The sequence below is a fragment of the Chiloscyllium plagiosum genome, chromosome 20 (genome assembly GCF_004010195.1).
Source record: "Chiloscyllium plagiosum isolate BGI_BamShark_2017 chromosome 20, ASM401019v2, whole genome shotgun sequence".
NCBI lineage: Eukaryota > Metazoa > Chordata > Chondrichthyes > Orectolobiformes > Hemiscylliidae > Chiloscyllium > Chiloscyllium plagiosum.
Window position 1 is genome coordinate 50247056 of NC_057729.1, and position 18787 is coordinate 50265842.

At 46.5% G+C, this 18787-nt stretch overlaps 1 protein-coding gene across 2 annotated transcripts in view; it reads right to left on the reverse strand.

Moving 5' to 3' along the window:
* arhgap46b (Rho GTPase activating protein 46b) overlaps window positions 1-18249 on the reverse strand; it is a 203327-nt gene extending 185078 nt beyond the window's left edge. For both annotated transcript variants that reach the window (XM_043710786.1, XM_043710784.1), the window contains exon 1: window positions 18038-18249. Coding sequence is in view for 1 of the 2 variants with exons in the window: in XM_043710784.1 (XP_043566719.1) it covers window positions 18038-18048 (11 nt within the window). In the remaining variant the exon portion in view is untranslated. The remainder of the gene's footprint in view (window positions 1-18037) is intronic.
* Window positions 18250-18787: the final 538 nt, after the last annotated feature.

Genomic DNA, 18787 nt, shown 5'->3' on the forward strand with positions numbered 1-18787 from the left:
GTGAGAGAGAGAGAGAGTGAGAGAGAGAGAGGAAGTGTGTGAGAGAGGGAGTGTGAGAGAGGGAGTGTGAGAGAGGGAGTGAGAGAGAGTGAGAGAGAGTGAGAGAGAGTGAGAGAGAGTGAGAGAGAGTGAGAGAGAGTGAGAGAGAGTGAGAGAGAGTGAGAGAGAGTGAGAGAGAGTGAGAGAGAGTGAGAGAGAGTGAGAGAGAGTGAGAGAGAGTGAGAGAGAGTGAGAGAGAGTGAGAGAGAGTGAGAGAGAGTGAGAGAGAGTGAGAGAGAGTGAGAGAGAGTGAGAGAGAGTGAGAGAGAGTGAGAGAGAGTGAGAGAGAGTGAGAGAGAGTGAGAGAGAGTGAGAGAGAGTGAGAGAGAGTGAGAGAGAGTGAGAGAGAGTGAGAGAGAGTGAGAGAGAGTGAGAGAGAGAGTGTGTGAGAGAGAGAGAGAGAGAGAGAGTGAGAGTGAGAGTGAGAGTGTGAGTGTGAGAGAGAGTGTGTGTGTGTGTGTGTGTGTGTGTATTGGGGGTAGGGGTGGTGTGGAGAATTCACAGAGGATGAAGCAGGAAACAGACTACTTCACTCAAACTCTCCTCTCAAGGATTTCCACATCCCTATTCCCAACCTAGCTATCTGCACAGCAACCAGACCAGATGCTGGTGGGCCGAAGGGCCTGTTCAGATTCCCCTGGACTGACTTAAGTAACCGGAGAGAGTTTGGATCTATTCACTGTCTGGTTCACACACATCAGGATCATTTGTCAGGGGATACACAGCTCAATAATGTGGAACAAATATTTGGCTTGTTCAGAGGAGAGTACGGAGAGAGTCACAGAATTCCAGCAGTGTGGAAAGAGGCCATTCGGCCCGATTGTGTCTGCGCAGATCCTCTGAAAAGCATCCCACCCTGCCCTCATAAACTCACATTTACCTTGGCCAATCCACCTGCACATCTAGAGCACTGAGGGGAAACCCACGCAGACACGGGAAGAATCTGCAAACTCCACACAGACATTCACCAGAGGGTGGAACTGAACCTGAGTCCCTGGCGCTGTGAGACAGCAGTGCTAACCACTGTGCCACCGTGCTGCCCAGTGTGGTGAAACACCGAGATAGGAGAATATGCTCGAACAGGACAATGGAGATAAGACAGAAAGTCACAGGGGATAAATCCGACATTTAAACGATGTGCAGCTAACGTGAACCCATTAGAAATCAAAAGTAAAATGTTACGTAACACTTCTACTTTCCCCCCAAAGAACTTTCTTATTTGAGGGAGAGGAAGACAGGCAGCAGGAACATGGAAAATACCTCACAGTATTCCAAGGCACAAAGAGGACAAATACTTTTCTTGGAATAAATCTGGCCTCTTTTTCTCAGCAGTGAGATCCTGGGCCAGAAACAGTGATTACTTTGGACCGCACACTCCAGCTGGCCTTGAATTTCACTGTTTGACAGCAGCTACTGTAACCAAGCCATCTCTCACTTTGACAAGCTGAGGCATTCCATTTGGTGAAGGGGTGAAAAGGAGAGAGATGGACTAAAGAGGAAAGCTTAGTCTTTCAGAATCAAAATTCAGGCAGGTAGCTCTCCCAATCCCCTCAAAACAAACTGACAATCCCTCGCGCCCGTGCTCACTCCCCGTTCCCCCAAACTCAGCATTTCCTTTACTTCTGCTGAGTGTTCAAATCGAGGCTCACTGGGAGCCAAAGCTCAGCAACGTGAAGGAAATCCCACTTCGGCGCCAACACCACCCCTCCCTCCCCTGAAACACACACAGGCACAGGCACACACATGTACACAGGCAACACATGCACAACACACGCGCACACACACACACGTTCATGGACAACACATGCACAACACGTACATGTACACGGGCAACACACACGTACATGGCAACACACTCACAACACACACACACACACATACACAGGCAACACGCACAACACGTACACAGGCAACACACGCACAACACATACGTACACAGGCAACACACACACAACACACACGGGAGGCACAGGCACACACATGTACACAGGCAACACATGCACAACACACGCGCACACACACACACGTTCATGGACAACACATGCACAACACGTACATGTACACGGGCAACACACACGTACATGGCAACACACTCACAACACACACACACACACATACACAGGCAACACGCACAACACGTACACAGGCAACACGCACAACACACGCACAACACGCACAACACGTACACAGGCAACACGCACAACACACGCACACGGGCAACACGCACAACACACACAACACACACGTACACGGGCAACACACACACGTACACAGGCAACACACACACACATACATGTACAGGGGCAACACGCACAAGGGCAACACACATGGGCAAAACACACACGTACACGCACACGGGCAACACGCACAACACACACGTACAACACACACGTACATGGGCAACACACGCGCGAACACACACGTACACGGGGAACACACGCACAACACACACGCACACGGGCAACACACATGTACAACACACATACACGGGCAACACATGCGCAAACACACACGTACAACACACGTACATGGGGAACACATGCACAACACACACACGCTTCACGGGGAACACGCACAACACGCATGCACACGGGCAACACGTACACAACATACACACGTACACAAGCAACACACGCACAACACACACGTACACAGGCAACACATGCACAACACACACGTACATGAGCAACACACGTACACGGGCAACACACGCGTGAACACATGTACACAGGGAACACACGCACAACACACACCTACACAGGCAACACACGCACAACATACACGTACAACACACGTGCACGGGCAACACATGCACGAACACACACACACACGTACACGGGGAACACATGCAGAACACACACACGCTTCACGGGGAACACGCACAACACACGTACATGGCAACACACTCAACACACACACACGGGCAACACACATACAACACGTACAAGGGCAACACGCACAACACACGTACACAGGCAACACACGCACAACACACACACACTCATGGGCAACTCACGCACAACACACACACATACGGGGCAACACGCACAATACGTACACATACACGAGCAACACATGCACAACACACACGTACACAGGCAACACATGCACAACACACACGTACAACACACACGTACATGGGGAACACACGCACAACACACACGTACATGGGCAACACACACACAACACACACGTACAACACACGTACACGGGCAACACATGCGCGAACACACACACACACACGTACACGGGGAACACATGCACAACACACACACGTTTCATGGGGAACACGCACAACACACACGTACATGGCAACACACTCAACACACACACACAACACAGGTACACAGGCAACACACGCACAACACACACACACATGGGCAACTCACGCACAACACACACACATACACGTATGGGGCAACACGCACAATACGTACATGTACACGAGCAACACACGCACAACCCACACGTACACGGGCAACACATGCACAACACACACACATACACAGGCAGCACACATAACACACGTACAGGGGCAAAACACGGACAACACACACACGTACACAGGCAAAACACACACGTACACAGGCAAAACACACACGTACACGGGCAAAACACACACACGTACATGGGCAAAACACACACACGTACACGGGCAAAACACACACCACACACACATGCACGGGCAAAACACACAAAACACACGTGTACACAGGCAACACACACACATGTACACAGGCAACACACAAACACATACACAAACACACGTACACAGGCAACATGCGCACAACACAAACACGCATACATGGGCAACAAGTGCACAACACACACATGTACACCACACACACGTACACAGGCAATACACGCACAACACACACACAGACAGGCAACAGATGCACATGGGCAACATATACACGCATACCTGTACACTGACAACACACACAAACAGCGCACAGGCACATGGACACAGACACAGTTTATAATGCAGTCCGGGCTTCAGTGATCAGTTCCTTTATATTCATTAACAGAGTGACACGGGTAACAGACATTTACTGCCAAATAGACTCTTACAACATGAAATGGCTTGAACTTGATCATCAGAATATACAGTGTTGGGGTTTCATTTTGCCGGTGGTGGTTAGAAACAAAGACTCTCGAGTTACCACGGGGTTGGATAGGGGAGCTGGAACTAATGCTAGTATCTCTGTAACGTTATTGGATTCAGGATGTAGAGCCTGGTCTGAAACACAGCTAGAACAGTCAAAAAAAAAACTCCCTGCAATAACAAAATAATGATCACCAAACTATAACACCACGGATAAAAATCCTCTGGTTTAATCATGTCTATCCGAAGAGGAGATCTGCTGCCCTGGGCTGTCCTACACGTAACTCCCGACCCAGAACAATGTTGCTGATTTTGCACTGCCCTCTCAAAATGGGCAACCAATCACTCAAGGCATATCTGACCAATCAGATGGGTCAGTAAGCTCAGTTGGCTGGACAGCTGGTTTGTGATGCAGTGAGATGCTGGCAGCACTGGTTTGTCTCCCTGAGATCACCATGAAGGTCGCATTTTTTCAATCTCATTCCTTGCCAAATCAAGTAACGAATCGTGGAATCCCTACAGTGTGGAAGCAGGCCGTTCAGCCCATCAAGTCCACACCGACCCTGCAAAGGGAATCCCACCCAGAACCATCCCCCGACTCTAACCCTGTAATCCTACATTTCCCTTGACTAACCCACATAGCCTGCACATCCCTGGACACAATGGCAACTTAGTGTGGCCAATCCACTGAATCTGCACACCTTTGGACACAAGGAGAATGTGCAAATGCCACACAGTCAGTCGCCTGAGGTAGAATCGAACCAAGGTCCCTGGCACTGTGAGGCAGCAGTGCTAACTATTGAGTCACCATGTCATCTACAACAGTATTGCACACAAAAGGTGTAGTTAGCAGGATTTGAGCTGCCACAGGAAACCCTAATGGATTGCTAATCCATCACCTTAACTACTACAGCAAGGGTGACCATGTAATCACACTGTCAGGGTGGTTTACATATTCATGCCCTTCAGGGAATTAAACTGCCTTGCTTACCTGGTCTGGTCTACATGTGACTCCAAACCCACAGCAATGTGATTGACTGTTAAGAGTCACATGTAGACCAGACCAGGTAAGCAAAGCAGTTCCCTTCCCTGAAGTGGCTGTTACAGGCTTGGCTTTCATTCATTGACTCTGGGCAATAAATGCTGGCTGAGCCTGTAACACCCACATTGCATGAGCAAATAAAGAGCAGAATCTCCCAGCTCATAGCCCGTCATACTCCGCAGTCTGCACCTCAGTGCACACTCTTTCCCTCCACCATCCCCACACAACCTTTAACCCTTCTCTCCTTAAACTCCATTGAAATTCCTCTATTTCTCAGAAAAAAGCTTCACAACTTATCTCCGACCAAGTCTTTATTTTATGTCCTTTTGTTTGATGTTGGCTTTGCTCTTCACACTCTCATTCTGTCCCTGCTGAAGTCCGCTTGTATGTTCCACTGAAGCCAAAAGGCACAGTCACACAGAAAGTTATTCAAACAAAGCCATCACTGCACGGCTGATTTCAGCGAACTTTGACCCAAAGCAATAAACCAACACTTTGATCCACGGGAAGACTTTTCCGTTCAGGTAGGGAAAACACAAATCTGCATTTCCTGCAAGACCAAAGACGTCTCTTCCATTTGGAAAATGTTGTGTGAATTTCGGTACATATCCAGAGATAGTGAGGAGCATCAATGCTGAAAGGATACCAAGCAAACCCGCCTGTTGTGTTGTACTGCTTTGACACTGTGCTGTTACCAGCAATGAGTAAAATGAACGCACTGCATTATATGCAGCAGTCAGATACAGGGTATTCACACACCATTCCATAACCTTGGCCAGCCAACATATCACCAATTGAAGATAATTTACTTCATCATAAAGAAACATAGTTGGTAACATTCATGCATGGGAATAGGCTGGAAACTAATTATCAGGGTAAAAGAAAAACAAAACTGATAGGCTTGCTAACTGTCGAACTTGGACTGAAGGGTCTGTTTCCATGCTGTACATCTCTATGACTCTAACGGCAGAGATTGGCACTATATCAAGTTATTCAAACTGGGACCTGAGACTCAGATCCTCATCGGTACAGAATCTCATTTGCTGCAGTCAGGGCAAGGCAAGGCTCTCATTGCCTGGTGTAAAACCAGGTCAAGTTGATTATGTTATCTACTGGGAAATTAACATTGTGTTTTGGCCAAAGACCACCATCTATAACACCATAAGATTTAGCAGAAGTAGGCCATTCAGCCCATCCACTCTGCCTTTTAATGAGATCATGGCTCATCATCCACTTTCCAAACTTTTCCCCAACCCTCAATTCCCGTAAAATCTACCTCGGTCTTGAATATGTTTCATGATCAAACCTCTACAACCAAAGAATTCCAGAGATTAACTCCTCTCCAAGGAGAAATTCCTTCTCACCTCGGTTTTAAATGTATGACCCCTTACTCCGAGATTATGTCCACTGGCGCAAGGCTCTTCCACAATGGAGAAACAACCTCTCCACATCACCTCAGAATTCTGTACACCTCATGAAGGTCACTTCTCATTTTTTAAAATTCCAACGAGTACAGGCCCAACCTAATCAGCCTCTCCTTGTAAGCCAGTCTCTCCTACTCAGATCAGCTGAGTGAACCTTCCCTGGACTGCCCCCAACACCAGTATACCTTTCCTCAGATGGACAGCCTGGGAAAAGTTGCCCCAATAACCATAAAGCGACAATCCAATAAGGACACAAGAGGGAAGACCCAATAAAAATGTTTATTTTCTCAAGTAAGGTTCTGCTTCCAACTATTTGCAGTCACATAATTACAGCGTTTCTGTTCAATTATCAGGAATAACACACTGGACAGCCAGCCACAGTAGCAGTCTTTATAAAGCTGCCTTTGTAGGTTTCTTTTAGTCAGTGTCAGACAAAGGAGGATCAGTATCTGAGAACCCATTCCCAACAGTAGACATTAGCCAGCTGAAGCTCCCTTTATGCTCATGTCCAGTTAATAAATCCTGGATTGTGGGTTCTCAAACTAGCTTCTAAGAATCAAAGGTAACAGTTCAAAATGCTCAGCAGTCGAGAAAACACACTTGGATAAGAGTTGGAGTTTGCAGCCTCAAAGTCTCCCCATAGGATCTCAGACACTATTCCAGAATCGCACAATCCCTATAGTATGGTAGCAAGCCATTCAGCCCATCGCCACCACACCCCTCCAAAGAGCATCCCACCCAACACCCCCACCCTGTAACCCTACATTCCCCATGGCTAACCTACACATCCCTGAACACTACGGGCAATTTAGCACAAGCAGTTCACCTGACCTGCACATCTTTGGACTGTGGGAGGAAACCGGAGCACCCGGGGGAAACCCACACAGACACGGGGAGAATGTGCAAACTCCACACAGAGAGTCGCCAGAGGGTGGAATTGAACCCAGGTCCTGGCGCTTTGTGCAGTGCTTACCATTGGGTCACCCTGCTGCCCTCTTGGAATTCTGTCGGAATCCAAGCTGCCAGTTTAAAGAAGTGACAGCGAGGCTGGTCTTCTGTCAGCTTCTGAACAAACCTTCAAGTGATCAGTAAGGCACTCACGTCTTTCTCCAAAACAAAATGCTGTCTGTTCCTCCTGTGATAGGACACAGACATTCCCTGCAGTCTACTCGAATCGTTGCCCTGACATTGTCCTGTCAGGAGGGCCAGTGCTTTGGAATAGCCGTGCTCTGAGCCAAGTTGCTCCAGTCTTGTTAAAACCAGCACCGTGCCAAGAGTTTGGTTCATTCCCATGCTCACACCCTGATCTCAGAGATAAAACACAGGAGAAATCCAACCCTGTCCATCAGTCTGAGCCAATTCACCAGCAAAATGACGCATATTGACAGTGCTGGCAAGCGAGAGGCAAGGTAACTCATAGTCCTACCAGACCGGAGGGCTGCTCTCTCTTTACAGAGTCATGATGAGGAGGCGCCGGAGTTGGACTGGGGTTGACAAAGTCAGAAGTCACACGACACCAGGTTATAGTCCAGCAGGCTAATTTGAGATCACAAGCTTTCGAAGCACTACTCTTCCGTCAGGTGAAATGGTGGCAGTTTAACCTGATGGTCTCAGGAAAGGGGAGAGTCTGAGAAGGAGAGGGGAGAGTTTGAAACGAAGGCTCCATCACGGTAACCTCAGCCGGTGCCAGAATTGAACTCACGCTGCTGACATCCCTCTGCATTGCAGACCAGCCATCCAGCCAACTGAGCCACCTAAACGTCTCTATCAAGTGATGTCATACTCACCAAAGACAAACTCATTGAACAGCAAATGTCTGATGCAAAAGACATATTTGAAGGAATGTCCGACAAGGAAGAAAGCAAACAGAGCCCAGAGCAGGTTAGGCAGGGAATTCCAGAGCTTAGAGCCTTGAAAACGTAGCTTCAGATCTGCAACATTGGAGTGATTAACACTGGAAATGTTCACAAGGAGCACAGGTATTTTGACAGGGTTCTGGGGTTGGAAGAATTTTCAGGAACTGGGAGTGGCAAGACCATGGAAGGGTTTGAAAATAAACAGGAGGCCCATCTGCTAGATTAAGTATCAATTCCTTCCACCATGGCTGCATAGTAAGAGCAGGCATACCGTCCACAAGATGCACCGCAGCAACTCAACCAAGGCTCCTTTAACAGGCTTACTTGAGAATGACATTCACCATCTTTAAGGGCAAGGATAGACAATACACCATCACCAAATTCCCCTCCCAAATCCCAATCCATCCTCACCTGAACCACCTCTATTCCTTCATCGTCACCAGCAGTAACTTCAATGCAAGGAGTGCAACAGCCCAAGAACGCAGACCTGTAACACCTTCCATAGAACAGCTAGTCAGCAGTTAATTCTAGCCTTGGCCGTTGACAGCCACAACTGAAGAAATGTTTGCAAAAGTCACGGAAAAAAGCCTTTGATCAGCACACGTCAAATCTACATCGCCTCTAGGATCCTACGAACATGCAGCGAGTACGTTTTCATGTTTAAAACCTACAGGCTGTAACCCGAGCCTAGGATTGAGATGACACTCGAGAGTTGTGTGATCTGCCGTACTGCTATATAAAGCAGTCACCTGAAACTTTTCATCCAGCAACACACGTGCAGGTATCCATTATCCTATATTTACTGTCTGGTCCTGATTGGAGGAATCCATTGCCCAAAGGAAATTTTTAATTCACTAAACTATTCTTTCTTCCACATTCATTCACATTTCCAATGTCTTCTGTTTCACTTCCCTTAACGTTCTCAGATGGTTAGGAAGGAAAAATGGTGGTTATGTAATATCTGCCAGAAACCCGGGGTGCCTGGAAGAACTCTTTACGTGCAATCGCCTACGTTTCCTTGTCACGTAGTCACTGTTGCAATGGAGGAAGTCCAGTTGCCAATGTATGCATGGCAAGATCCCACAAACACAATGGAGAATGACCAAGTATTATTATTTGGGATTAAATACTAGGGCTATTACTCTCAGCTCCTCTTCAACATGGCCAATGGATCCACCTGAGGAGCATGTGGAGCTTTTGTGTTTTTAAACAGCTTTTGCAAAGGACAGTACCTCCGATAGTGCAGCACTCCTTCAGAACCGGATAATAACCAGGAGAAAAAGCACGCTCTCAGTCGCTCCAACGCGCATGAATGCTCATCATGTTGTTTCCACTAGAACAAGGAAGAAGCACACATCCACTATCAGCTGCACAAGTGGGACCCAAACATACCAACACCTTCACCAAGTTAGGTTCAGTCTATTTTTCAGAAACGAGCAGATGAATGGATAGACAATTGGGATAGTTTTTTTTGCAGATAGAGTCATACAGCGTGGAAACAGACCCTTTGACCCAAACAGTCTGTGCTGACCATAATTCCCAAACTCGTCCCACCTGCTTGCATTCGGCCCATATCCCTCCAAACATGACCTGTTCATGTACTCATCCAAACATCTTTTAAATATGGTCATCGTATCCACTCTCTGCGCAAAACAATTGGCCATGTCTTTATAAAATCTTTCTCCTCTCACCTGAAAATATGTCCGCTAGACTTGAAATCCCCTACCTTAGCGAAAAGACACCAACCATTCACCTTATCTCCACTTCTAATGATTTTATTTACCTCTATAAAGGTCACCCCTCAGCCTCCCACATTCCAGTGAAAAAGGTCTCAGCCTATCCAACATCAACTTATAATTTATAATTTTACTTCCAAACCGATAATGACTAATGACATCAACAACAACGGATGACAAATTATTGTTTTGACCTTGCCCAAATAAATCTTGCCATGTGGATTCTTATGAAAAAAAACCTCATGAATTGAATTGAATTGAATTGAACTGAATTGAATTTATTGTCACATGTACCGAGGTACAGTGAAAAGCTTTGTCTTACGAGCAATACAGGAAGATCACTGAGTTAAATAACATAGATAAGCAAATAATAGGTAATCCGCGGCAAAAACAAAAACACAGGTACAGGCAAATGTGAAAAGTTTGAGAGGCCATTCAGTATTCTAACAACAGTAGGGTAGAAACTGTTTTGAAACCAGCTGCTGCGTGTGTTCACGCTCCTGTACCTCCTCTCCGATGGTAGAGGTTGTAGAAAAAAATTGCCAGGGTGGGATGGATCTCTGAGAATGCTGGCGGCCTTTCCTTGACAGCAGGCCTGGTAGATGGGTTCTATAGATGGGAGGTTGGCCTTTGCGATTGTCTGGGCCGAGTTCACCAATCTCTGTAACCGTCTCTGATCTTGAATGGTACAGTTGCCATACCAGGTAGTGATACATCCAGACAGAATGCTCTTGATGGCACACCTATAAAAGTTAGCAAGAGTATTTGCCGTCATGCCAAATTTCCTCAGCTGCCGAAAGAAGAAGAGACGTTGTTGGACCTTTGTAACCAGTGTGTCCACATGAAGAGTCCAAGGAAGCTTGTTGTGGATGACCACTTGTGCTTTTCATAATGGTTTCTTCAGCAACAACTGCCCACTGGAACCGCAGTCCATGACATTCCTGTGATGCAAGTGACTCCTGCTATGAGGGGAGTAACTCATGAGGCAAAGTTGGACAGGCCCAGCCCATTTAGAATTTAGAGGAATTATAGGAGATCCTTTTGAGATGTACAGGATCCTGAGGTGACAGGATGGATGCTGAAAGGACATTTCCTTGTGTGGGTGAAACCAGAACACAGTTTTTTTTAATAGGCATTTTTATTGAAAAAAAAGGAAACTTTTTAACATTTTTTACAAAATTACAAAGGAATACAAACAAGTATAAACACTAACATACAATTAAATATAAAAAAAGAAATAAATAATAACCAAAAACACAAAAAAAGGAAAAAAAAACAACTAACTACTAATCTATTCTACAAACAACCAAAACATAAAATAGGATATCATTCATTACTAGCGAAAAATAATATAATAATTAAATAATTAAGTACATACTCAAAATGGATTAACATATAGTCATAATGAACCCCATATTTATACGGGATTCCTCCCGGGGGGCCCCCGGACCAACCAGAACCACTACCACAGCCAGGCAAAAGCCCTTGCCAACATGGCCGAAATATCTGTGTCGATGTAGTTCAGAAAGGCTTGCCATATTTTCTAGAATAATTCAGTTTTTTGGTGCAACATATTTGAGGGGAAGTCAAGGGGGATATATTCCACGATTAACCTGTGCCAGGTCGAAGGTCCTGGAGGGCCCTCAGCTATCCAATTCACTGAGATATTTTTCCTTGCGCAGAAAGAGAGAATGAAAAATAGTTTCCACCCGTGCACGTGTAGGGAGGGCAGATTTGAGAAGCCCAGGAGAAGAGACACTGGGAACGCATTTAACGCAAAGGCGAAGGAGGTTTTGTTTTCTTTGTCAGAGGATTGCGAATTAGTGGAATACCTTAGCCCACAGAGAGCAGGGGAGGCCACTGAATACTTTCGAAATAAACCGATTCTTGAGAAACAAGATTATTAGGGGGTAGTTGGGCATGTGAGGTGGAGGACCCAGCTGGATAAGCCATGATTTTGCTGAATGATGGAGCAGGCACTCGGAGCTGAACGGCTTCATCCTCCTCCAGATTCATTAGGTTCACGAGCCGGTGCTGGAACAGCAAGTGTTGGCCAGGTATCTGATGGGGCACGTCAGGGGGCCCAGCCCAGAGGGCTGGATCAAATCCGCTTCCTCAATTATTCCAGCCACGGTCGCTCACTATAAATAGAGGCAAACTGATAACGTGCTGAGAGAAGGCTGCAGTGACTGGCAATACCTTCTTTCAGATGGGCAATGAGACAGCTGTTGTAGCTGCATAGTCAGGCCAATGGGCAAGATTACTCTGCACTGACCAAAGAACAGGAGAGATCACCACCCAAAGTGTCAATCACCATCGTCCTTCAACCATAGTCACCTAGGCATGAATCTTACCTCCCGCATACAGGGTGGCACAGTGCCTCATGGTTAGTACTGCTGCCTCACAGTGCCAAGAGCCTGGGTTTGATTCCAAACTTGAGTGACTGTCTGTGTGGAGTTTGCACGTTCTCCCCGTGTCTGTGTGGGTTTCCTCCGGGTACTCCAGTTTCCTCCCACAGTCCAAAGATGTGCAGGTTAGATGGATTGGCCATGCTAAATTGCCCATAGTGTGCAGGGATGTGTAGGTTAGGTGTATTAGTCAGGGGAAATGTAGAGTAATAGTGTAGGGAAATGGGTCTGGCTGGGTTACTCTTCAGAGGGTCGGTGTAGACTTGGTGGGCCAAAGGGCCTGTTTCCACAATGTAGGGATTCTATGATTTAAACTGCAAATTCTTCATTGGTTTGGGCATATCTTCAGGATGGAATATGGTCACATACCCAAGGGCTCTCCAGATAACCAGTGGGACATCCAATGTGCCAGCTCAAAGGGCATGCTGGGTGCACTGACTCTCACAACCGAGAGTCACCAGCTGACAACACAGGAAAATGACAACACCACAGCGACCAGTGGTATAAGGCTTGGCAGCATCAAAATAAAAACAATCCATACCGACACTGGGTTGATTCGGCTTGGCACTCGTGGCACAGCCTGCCTTGACCGAATGTCCTGTTCTGCTATCGGGTGCCAGAGGTGCCATCTGAAGACCCCGACTACCCCCCACCATCTGAAACGCACTGCTACCTGTCCGTCAGCTTTCACAGATGGAAGGACGCCAGGTATTCTTGAAGTGTGGCTCCTGTCGTAGCACAGTGAAAACAAGCAGCTCACTCTACACACAGCCAGCAAACATGATACTGCACATGTACGTTGGCAAAGAGCTAAACACAGGCTGAGTGGAACTCCCCAACTTTTCATCAAAACAGTACCACAGACTTATTTTTGCATAATCTTGAGGGGAGATGGAGTTTTCAGTATAATGGCTGCTCAAAACAGCACGTTTGACAGAGCAGCACTCTCTAAGGTAGGCCCTGGAACATCAGCGAGCGAGAAATGGACCAAAATCCCACGACTCCCAAACACTTTGTGGCAACGTAGCTCCAGATTTGGGCTTTCAGCCGAAACTAACATGATAATAACAGAACAGTACAGCACAAGAGGAGGCCATTTGAAACAATGTTTTGTTGCCTCTCTCAAAGGGAACCCAATCAGACCCATTCGTGCTCTTCCCTCTCATTTTCACATTTGTTTTCTCCCCCCCACCAAGTCCCTATCACTATTTTCAAAGTTACCAGTGAATCTGCCTCTACCAGCTATTCAGGCAGTGCATTGCAGATAAAACTTTCTATCTAAAAACTTTTCATGTCACTCAACCTAGTTCCAGAGTGGTGACTGTGGGTGTAATTCAGGACCTCCTCCCAACCATAGAGGGTGGCACAGTGGCTAGCACTGCTACCTCACAGCACCAGGGACCCAGGTTCAATTCCAGCCTCGGTGACGGTCTGTATGGAGTTTGCACATTCTCCTCGTGACTGCGTGTGCTTCCTCCAGGTGCTCCAGTTTTCTCTCACAGCCCAAAAATGTGCAGGTTAGATGAATTGGCCATGGTAAATTGCCAAATAGTGTCCATGGATGTGCAGGCTGGGTGGGTTAGCCATGAGAAATGTGGGGTTATAGGATGTGGGCCCGGTTGGGATGCTCTTCGGAATGTTAGAGCAGACTTGATGGGCCGAATGGCCTGCTTCCACACTGAAGGGATTCTATAACAAGCTTGAATTAATCTTTTTCAGAACATTGTAGAGTCAACACGATATCACATTAGCTCAATCCTTTACAAAATTAATCCATTTGATGCTGATAAATTGCCAGTGTAAATTACACCATCGAGTCTGGAATGGATCAAATGCCCCCCTTTCATGGTGTCATGACCCAATGATGGAGCTCTCATGGCACAGTGCGTAGAGTCCCAGCCTCTGAGCCAGGAGCTTCAGCTGCCAGCTCCACTCTGGGACTCAGAGGCCGAGGGAGACATATTCGGAAAGCAGCCAAACAGGTGGAGGATCAACCTGCAAAGCCTTCCAACACATGCTGCTGACTGACAGGAACAGTGAGAGAAATTCCTCGTCAGCTATGTGGGAGCTAAAAATCAGAGCCTCGGCCATCCCTGTTCATAGCTCCGTGCTGCAACAGGTATGTAACATTAGCTGTTACATATGTAACTCAGTGTTTGTGGGTATAAGAGAGAGAGATAGATAGAGAGATAGATAGATAGTCAGATAGATAGATAGTCAGAGATAGATAGTTAAAGATAGAGAGAGACATATAGACAGAGACAGAGAGAGAGACAGAGAAAGAGAGAGCCAGAGAGAGAGAGAGATTCAGAGAGAGTTGGGGAGAAGGGGGGTGCAAAGGGAGGGGGAGGGGGAGGGGGAGAGAGAAACAAAGCTCGGATGGCCTGGTGACCAGCATGAATCAGACTGGTGCTAACAGCACAGGGTTCGATTCCAGTTCTGACTGAAGTGGATTTGCCTCTGCTGTGGTTGGACACCAGGGTTTTGAGAGCTGGGCCTTCAGACAGAGAATGCGAAAAGGAGATGCCAACTCCAATGGCAATAGGGTTTCCAATATTCAGGAACATGGCAAAAAAAATCATGATCTTCCTCCAGCATTAATCAGAATAAATACAGCACTGTCCACTACCAGACAAGAGCTATTTGGCATGTCAGAAGAACGATGGGACCCAATGGTCTCCAATGCTGCCAGCTTCCATTTTGTAATTACTGCCTCAAATCTAGGCATTCCTTTCATGATGCATTTCAAATTAGGTAGCTACGTAGGTGAAATGAATCACCAGTCCCAACATAACGGCATGGCATGAATGTGTGTGTCTGTGTGTGTGTGTGTGTGTGAGAGAGAGAGAGAGAGAGAGAGAGAGAATGTAGGGTTAGGGTTACCAATAATTTAAGGCCAGCCACAAACTCAGCCAGCTGAGTTCACAAATATCAACAAAATAAGGAAGAGGAAGAGAATTCTCAATTCACATTCCAAATTAAAATGTCAGAATCAAGATGAGACATGTCTACATGTAACACTGAAACAAAACAAACACACGCACAAAAGAATGACTGCCCTTCCTTTCAGTGTTTGCTAAACATGTTCAGGCCCCTGCAATTATATCTGACTGAGATGATGTCAATCCACACCCAGTTTCTTCCCCTTCACATCACCTCCCTCCCCCCCCCGCCGTGTCAAGAGACAATTAGTGTCCCTGAGAGAGGAGAGGAGAGGAGTGTGGCAAGAGGAAGATGGAGGTTTTGAGATATTCCTCATGTCGAGTCAAACAAAGCATTGTTTTTTTGCCTGAATCTCCTCTTCTACAGCCAACACCACATTTCCAATCCCACCCCCACCACCCTGCCAACAACTATAGACCAGAACGTGTTTCGCTGAAGAAGACCATAATCCTGGCTGCGATTTCCATACAATCCCAACTTTCAGAAGGCAGTTTCAATGATGCATTGCTATGCACACGCTTCCCTTTGGCACCCAGAACATTCTTGCCATTGGTAATGTGGGGAAATCCCGTGAGGTAATAAAACCTCTCCTGTCAATGGGTTTGACAGTGGAAGAGAAGGATAGTGAGAGAGGTGACCACAATCACCCCACGTCAGACAGATTACAGAATTCCCCAACACGGCTCACTTCTGGGTGCTTCCACAGAGTGCGCACATTGTGTATGTTACTGACATCAGCCAATGTCACCACAGCTAAACATCAGGTAACGTGCTATTTGTAACATCAATGAGTTACCTTAGGAAGATTACCCCTTCTTCTAGTTTGCCTGCTTACATACACATTATCTTCTGTACCAACAGTATTTGGACATTCAGGTAACAGACTTCCTCCATCAGGGTGCCATGGCATCACCCATGCTCCCTCCCCAAGGGTTCTAAGCCACACAGGGTTCTACAAGTATCTGCTGACCTCCCCCTGTCCTTCCAAACACTCGGCTTAAACAGTCATCCTTTCAGTGCCAGCTTAAGCAAGAAGCATGGGGCTCTTCCAGCACAGTGGTGATGTCCCTGCCTCTGAGACAGGAGACCTGGGCTCAAGTCCCACCTGCTCCAGAGGTGTGTAAAAATATCTCAGAGCAGGTTGATTAGAAAATACCAAGAGAAGAAGCATTGCTAAGCTATCCAACAATGTGAATCCTCACCGGTCAGTTAGATCCCATCGTCATTCTGACTCTACAAGCTTTCTGGCAAGAATGACTTGATGATATTCCAGAGCCAGAGCTCAGGAAGCCCCTCTCTATCCCGGGAGCAGCTGTGATGGTGTGTGCAAGATCATAAACCCGATCCCAAAAACAGCCAATTCACTGGAGAACAGGGGGAATAGAACTGGAGATGTTCCTGGTCTTTACTGATCTGTAGCAGACTGAAAAATACATTTTCAATGTCGCACTACAGGCAGGTTACAGCAGGTCTCTAAAATCTGTTAACCTAGCCCCCTCCATAATAACAGTCATCAATGCCGTGTGGTATAATTAACACCCAGGTACTGTATGAATCAGGCTAAATTACTCATATGACGGGAGCTTGTGCATAGCCAATCTCTTTCAACAACTTTTATCAAATCCAAACATTTTCAGCAACATAGCAATACCCCCTCCCAATAAAAAAAAACACATCCATTTATTCAATCCCTGTGGACCTGATCGACCATTCAAACTGGGACTATTGATAAAGGGGTTAGGATCAAAATCAATCGGATTACCGGAAGGTGCCCGTGCCTGGTTCCCAGTGTTTGGATACGGATTATAGACAAATCTAATTCGCTTTTTAAAAAAAAAGTCATTGCAAATTTCCACCCTTCCTGAAGGTTTGTGTGTGTTTTGGGAAGCACAGTTCACGAGACACAAACACTGACAAATGTAGAACAACTTCATGGGAGACCGACTGGGACGACATGGAGGTTTAACGATATAAAATGTGGCAACTTGCAGATTCCGGGAGGGGGTTAAAACTTGAGGACTGAGAGCAGGAAACCCTCCTGTTGCTAACAAGGCGACAAAAGAATGTAGCCGAAAATTGCGAACTCCCGGGGCCAACTGGATATATTCGGAACAATTTCACTGAAAAAATATAGCAAAACAGGAATACCTCTCTACTCGGTTACTTTTTGGTTATACACGTAACAAAGGTTACAGGGAGGGGGGAGAAATGAACAATATTCACAGACTGCCCCAAATCTACCCTGAATCCAACAACACCGACTCCTTTCTGCCTTTCAGAACACAGTCCAACTCATCCCAAGTTTTTATAAAGGGTTTTCACTGAACAAAATCCAGAAGGAGGAAAAATAAATGCTTGGAAGAAAATACAAACCAAGGGTTGCTTGCAAACTCTCAAATTTAGAATCGGTTAAAAAGTTTTTTTAAAAAAAGAAATACAATCCAAATGCAGCACCAGAGTTTTGAAAAGCAGCATTTCTCTTACCTCTCAGCCATTTTTGTTACATAGCGAGCGGAGGACGTGTGTTACTGGCAGCACTGAGCGTGAATGCTCCAGCCCAGCTTCTGAACAGTGTCGCGGATGTGAAATGTGATCCTGCCGCCTCGCCAGGGGGAATAACCCACACAGACATGGAATAGACACAAAGAACCAACTGCCAGAGATCCAGCACTTGCAGAGGAGAAGCTGTACAGTATTGGGTGAAAGAAAACATCATTAAGTCAGTCACTGCTCCCCTCTGCTGGTGGGGAAGATTGAGCTCTTGTTAAAAAAAACATCCATTCAGCAACAGGTTAAAACTGAAATAGAGCTGCAAACGCACTATTCACTCTTGGGATGTGAGTGTCAGTGACTGGGCCAGCATTTATTGCCCAGGAGACAGTGAGGACTGCAGATGCTGGGGGTCCCGCAGGGTTCAGTGTTGGCGCCGCAGCTGTTCACGTTATATATTAATGATCTGGATGAAGGGACTGGGGGCATTCTAGCGAAGTTTGCCGACGATACAAAGTTAGGTGGTCAGGCAGCTAGTACTGAGGAAGTGGGGAGGCTGCAGAAGGATCTAGACAGTTTGGAAGAGTGGTCCAGGAAATGGCTGATGGAATTCAATGTGAGCAAATGCGAGGTCTTGCACTTTGTAAAAAAGAATAGAAGCATGGACTATTTTCTAAACGGTGAGAAAATTCGTAAAGCCAAAGTACAGAGGGATCTGGGAGTGCTAGTTGAGGATTCTCTAAA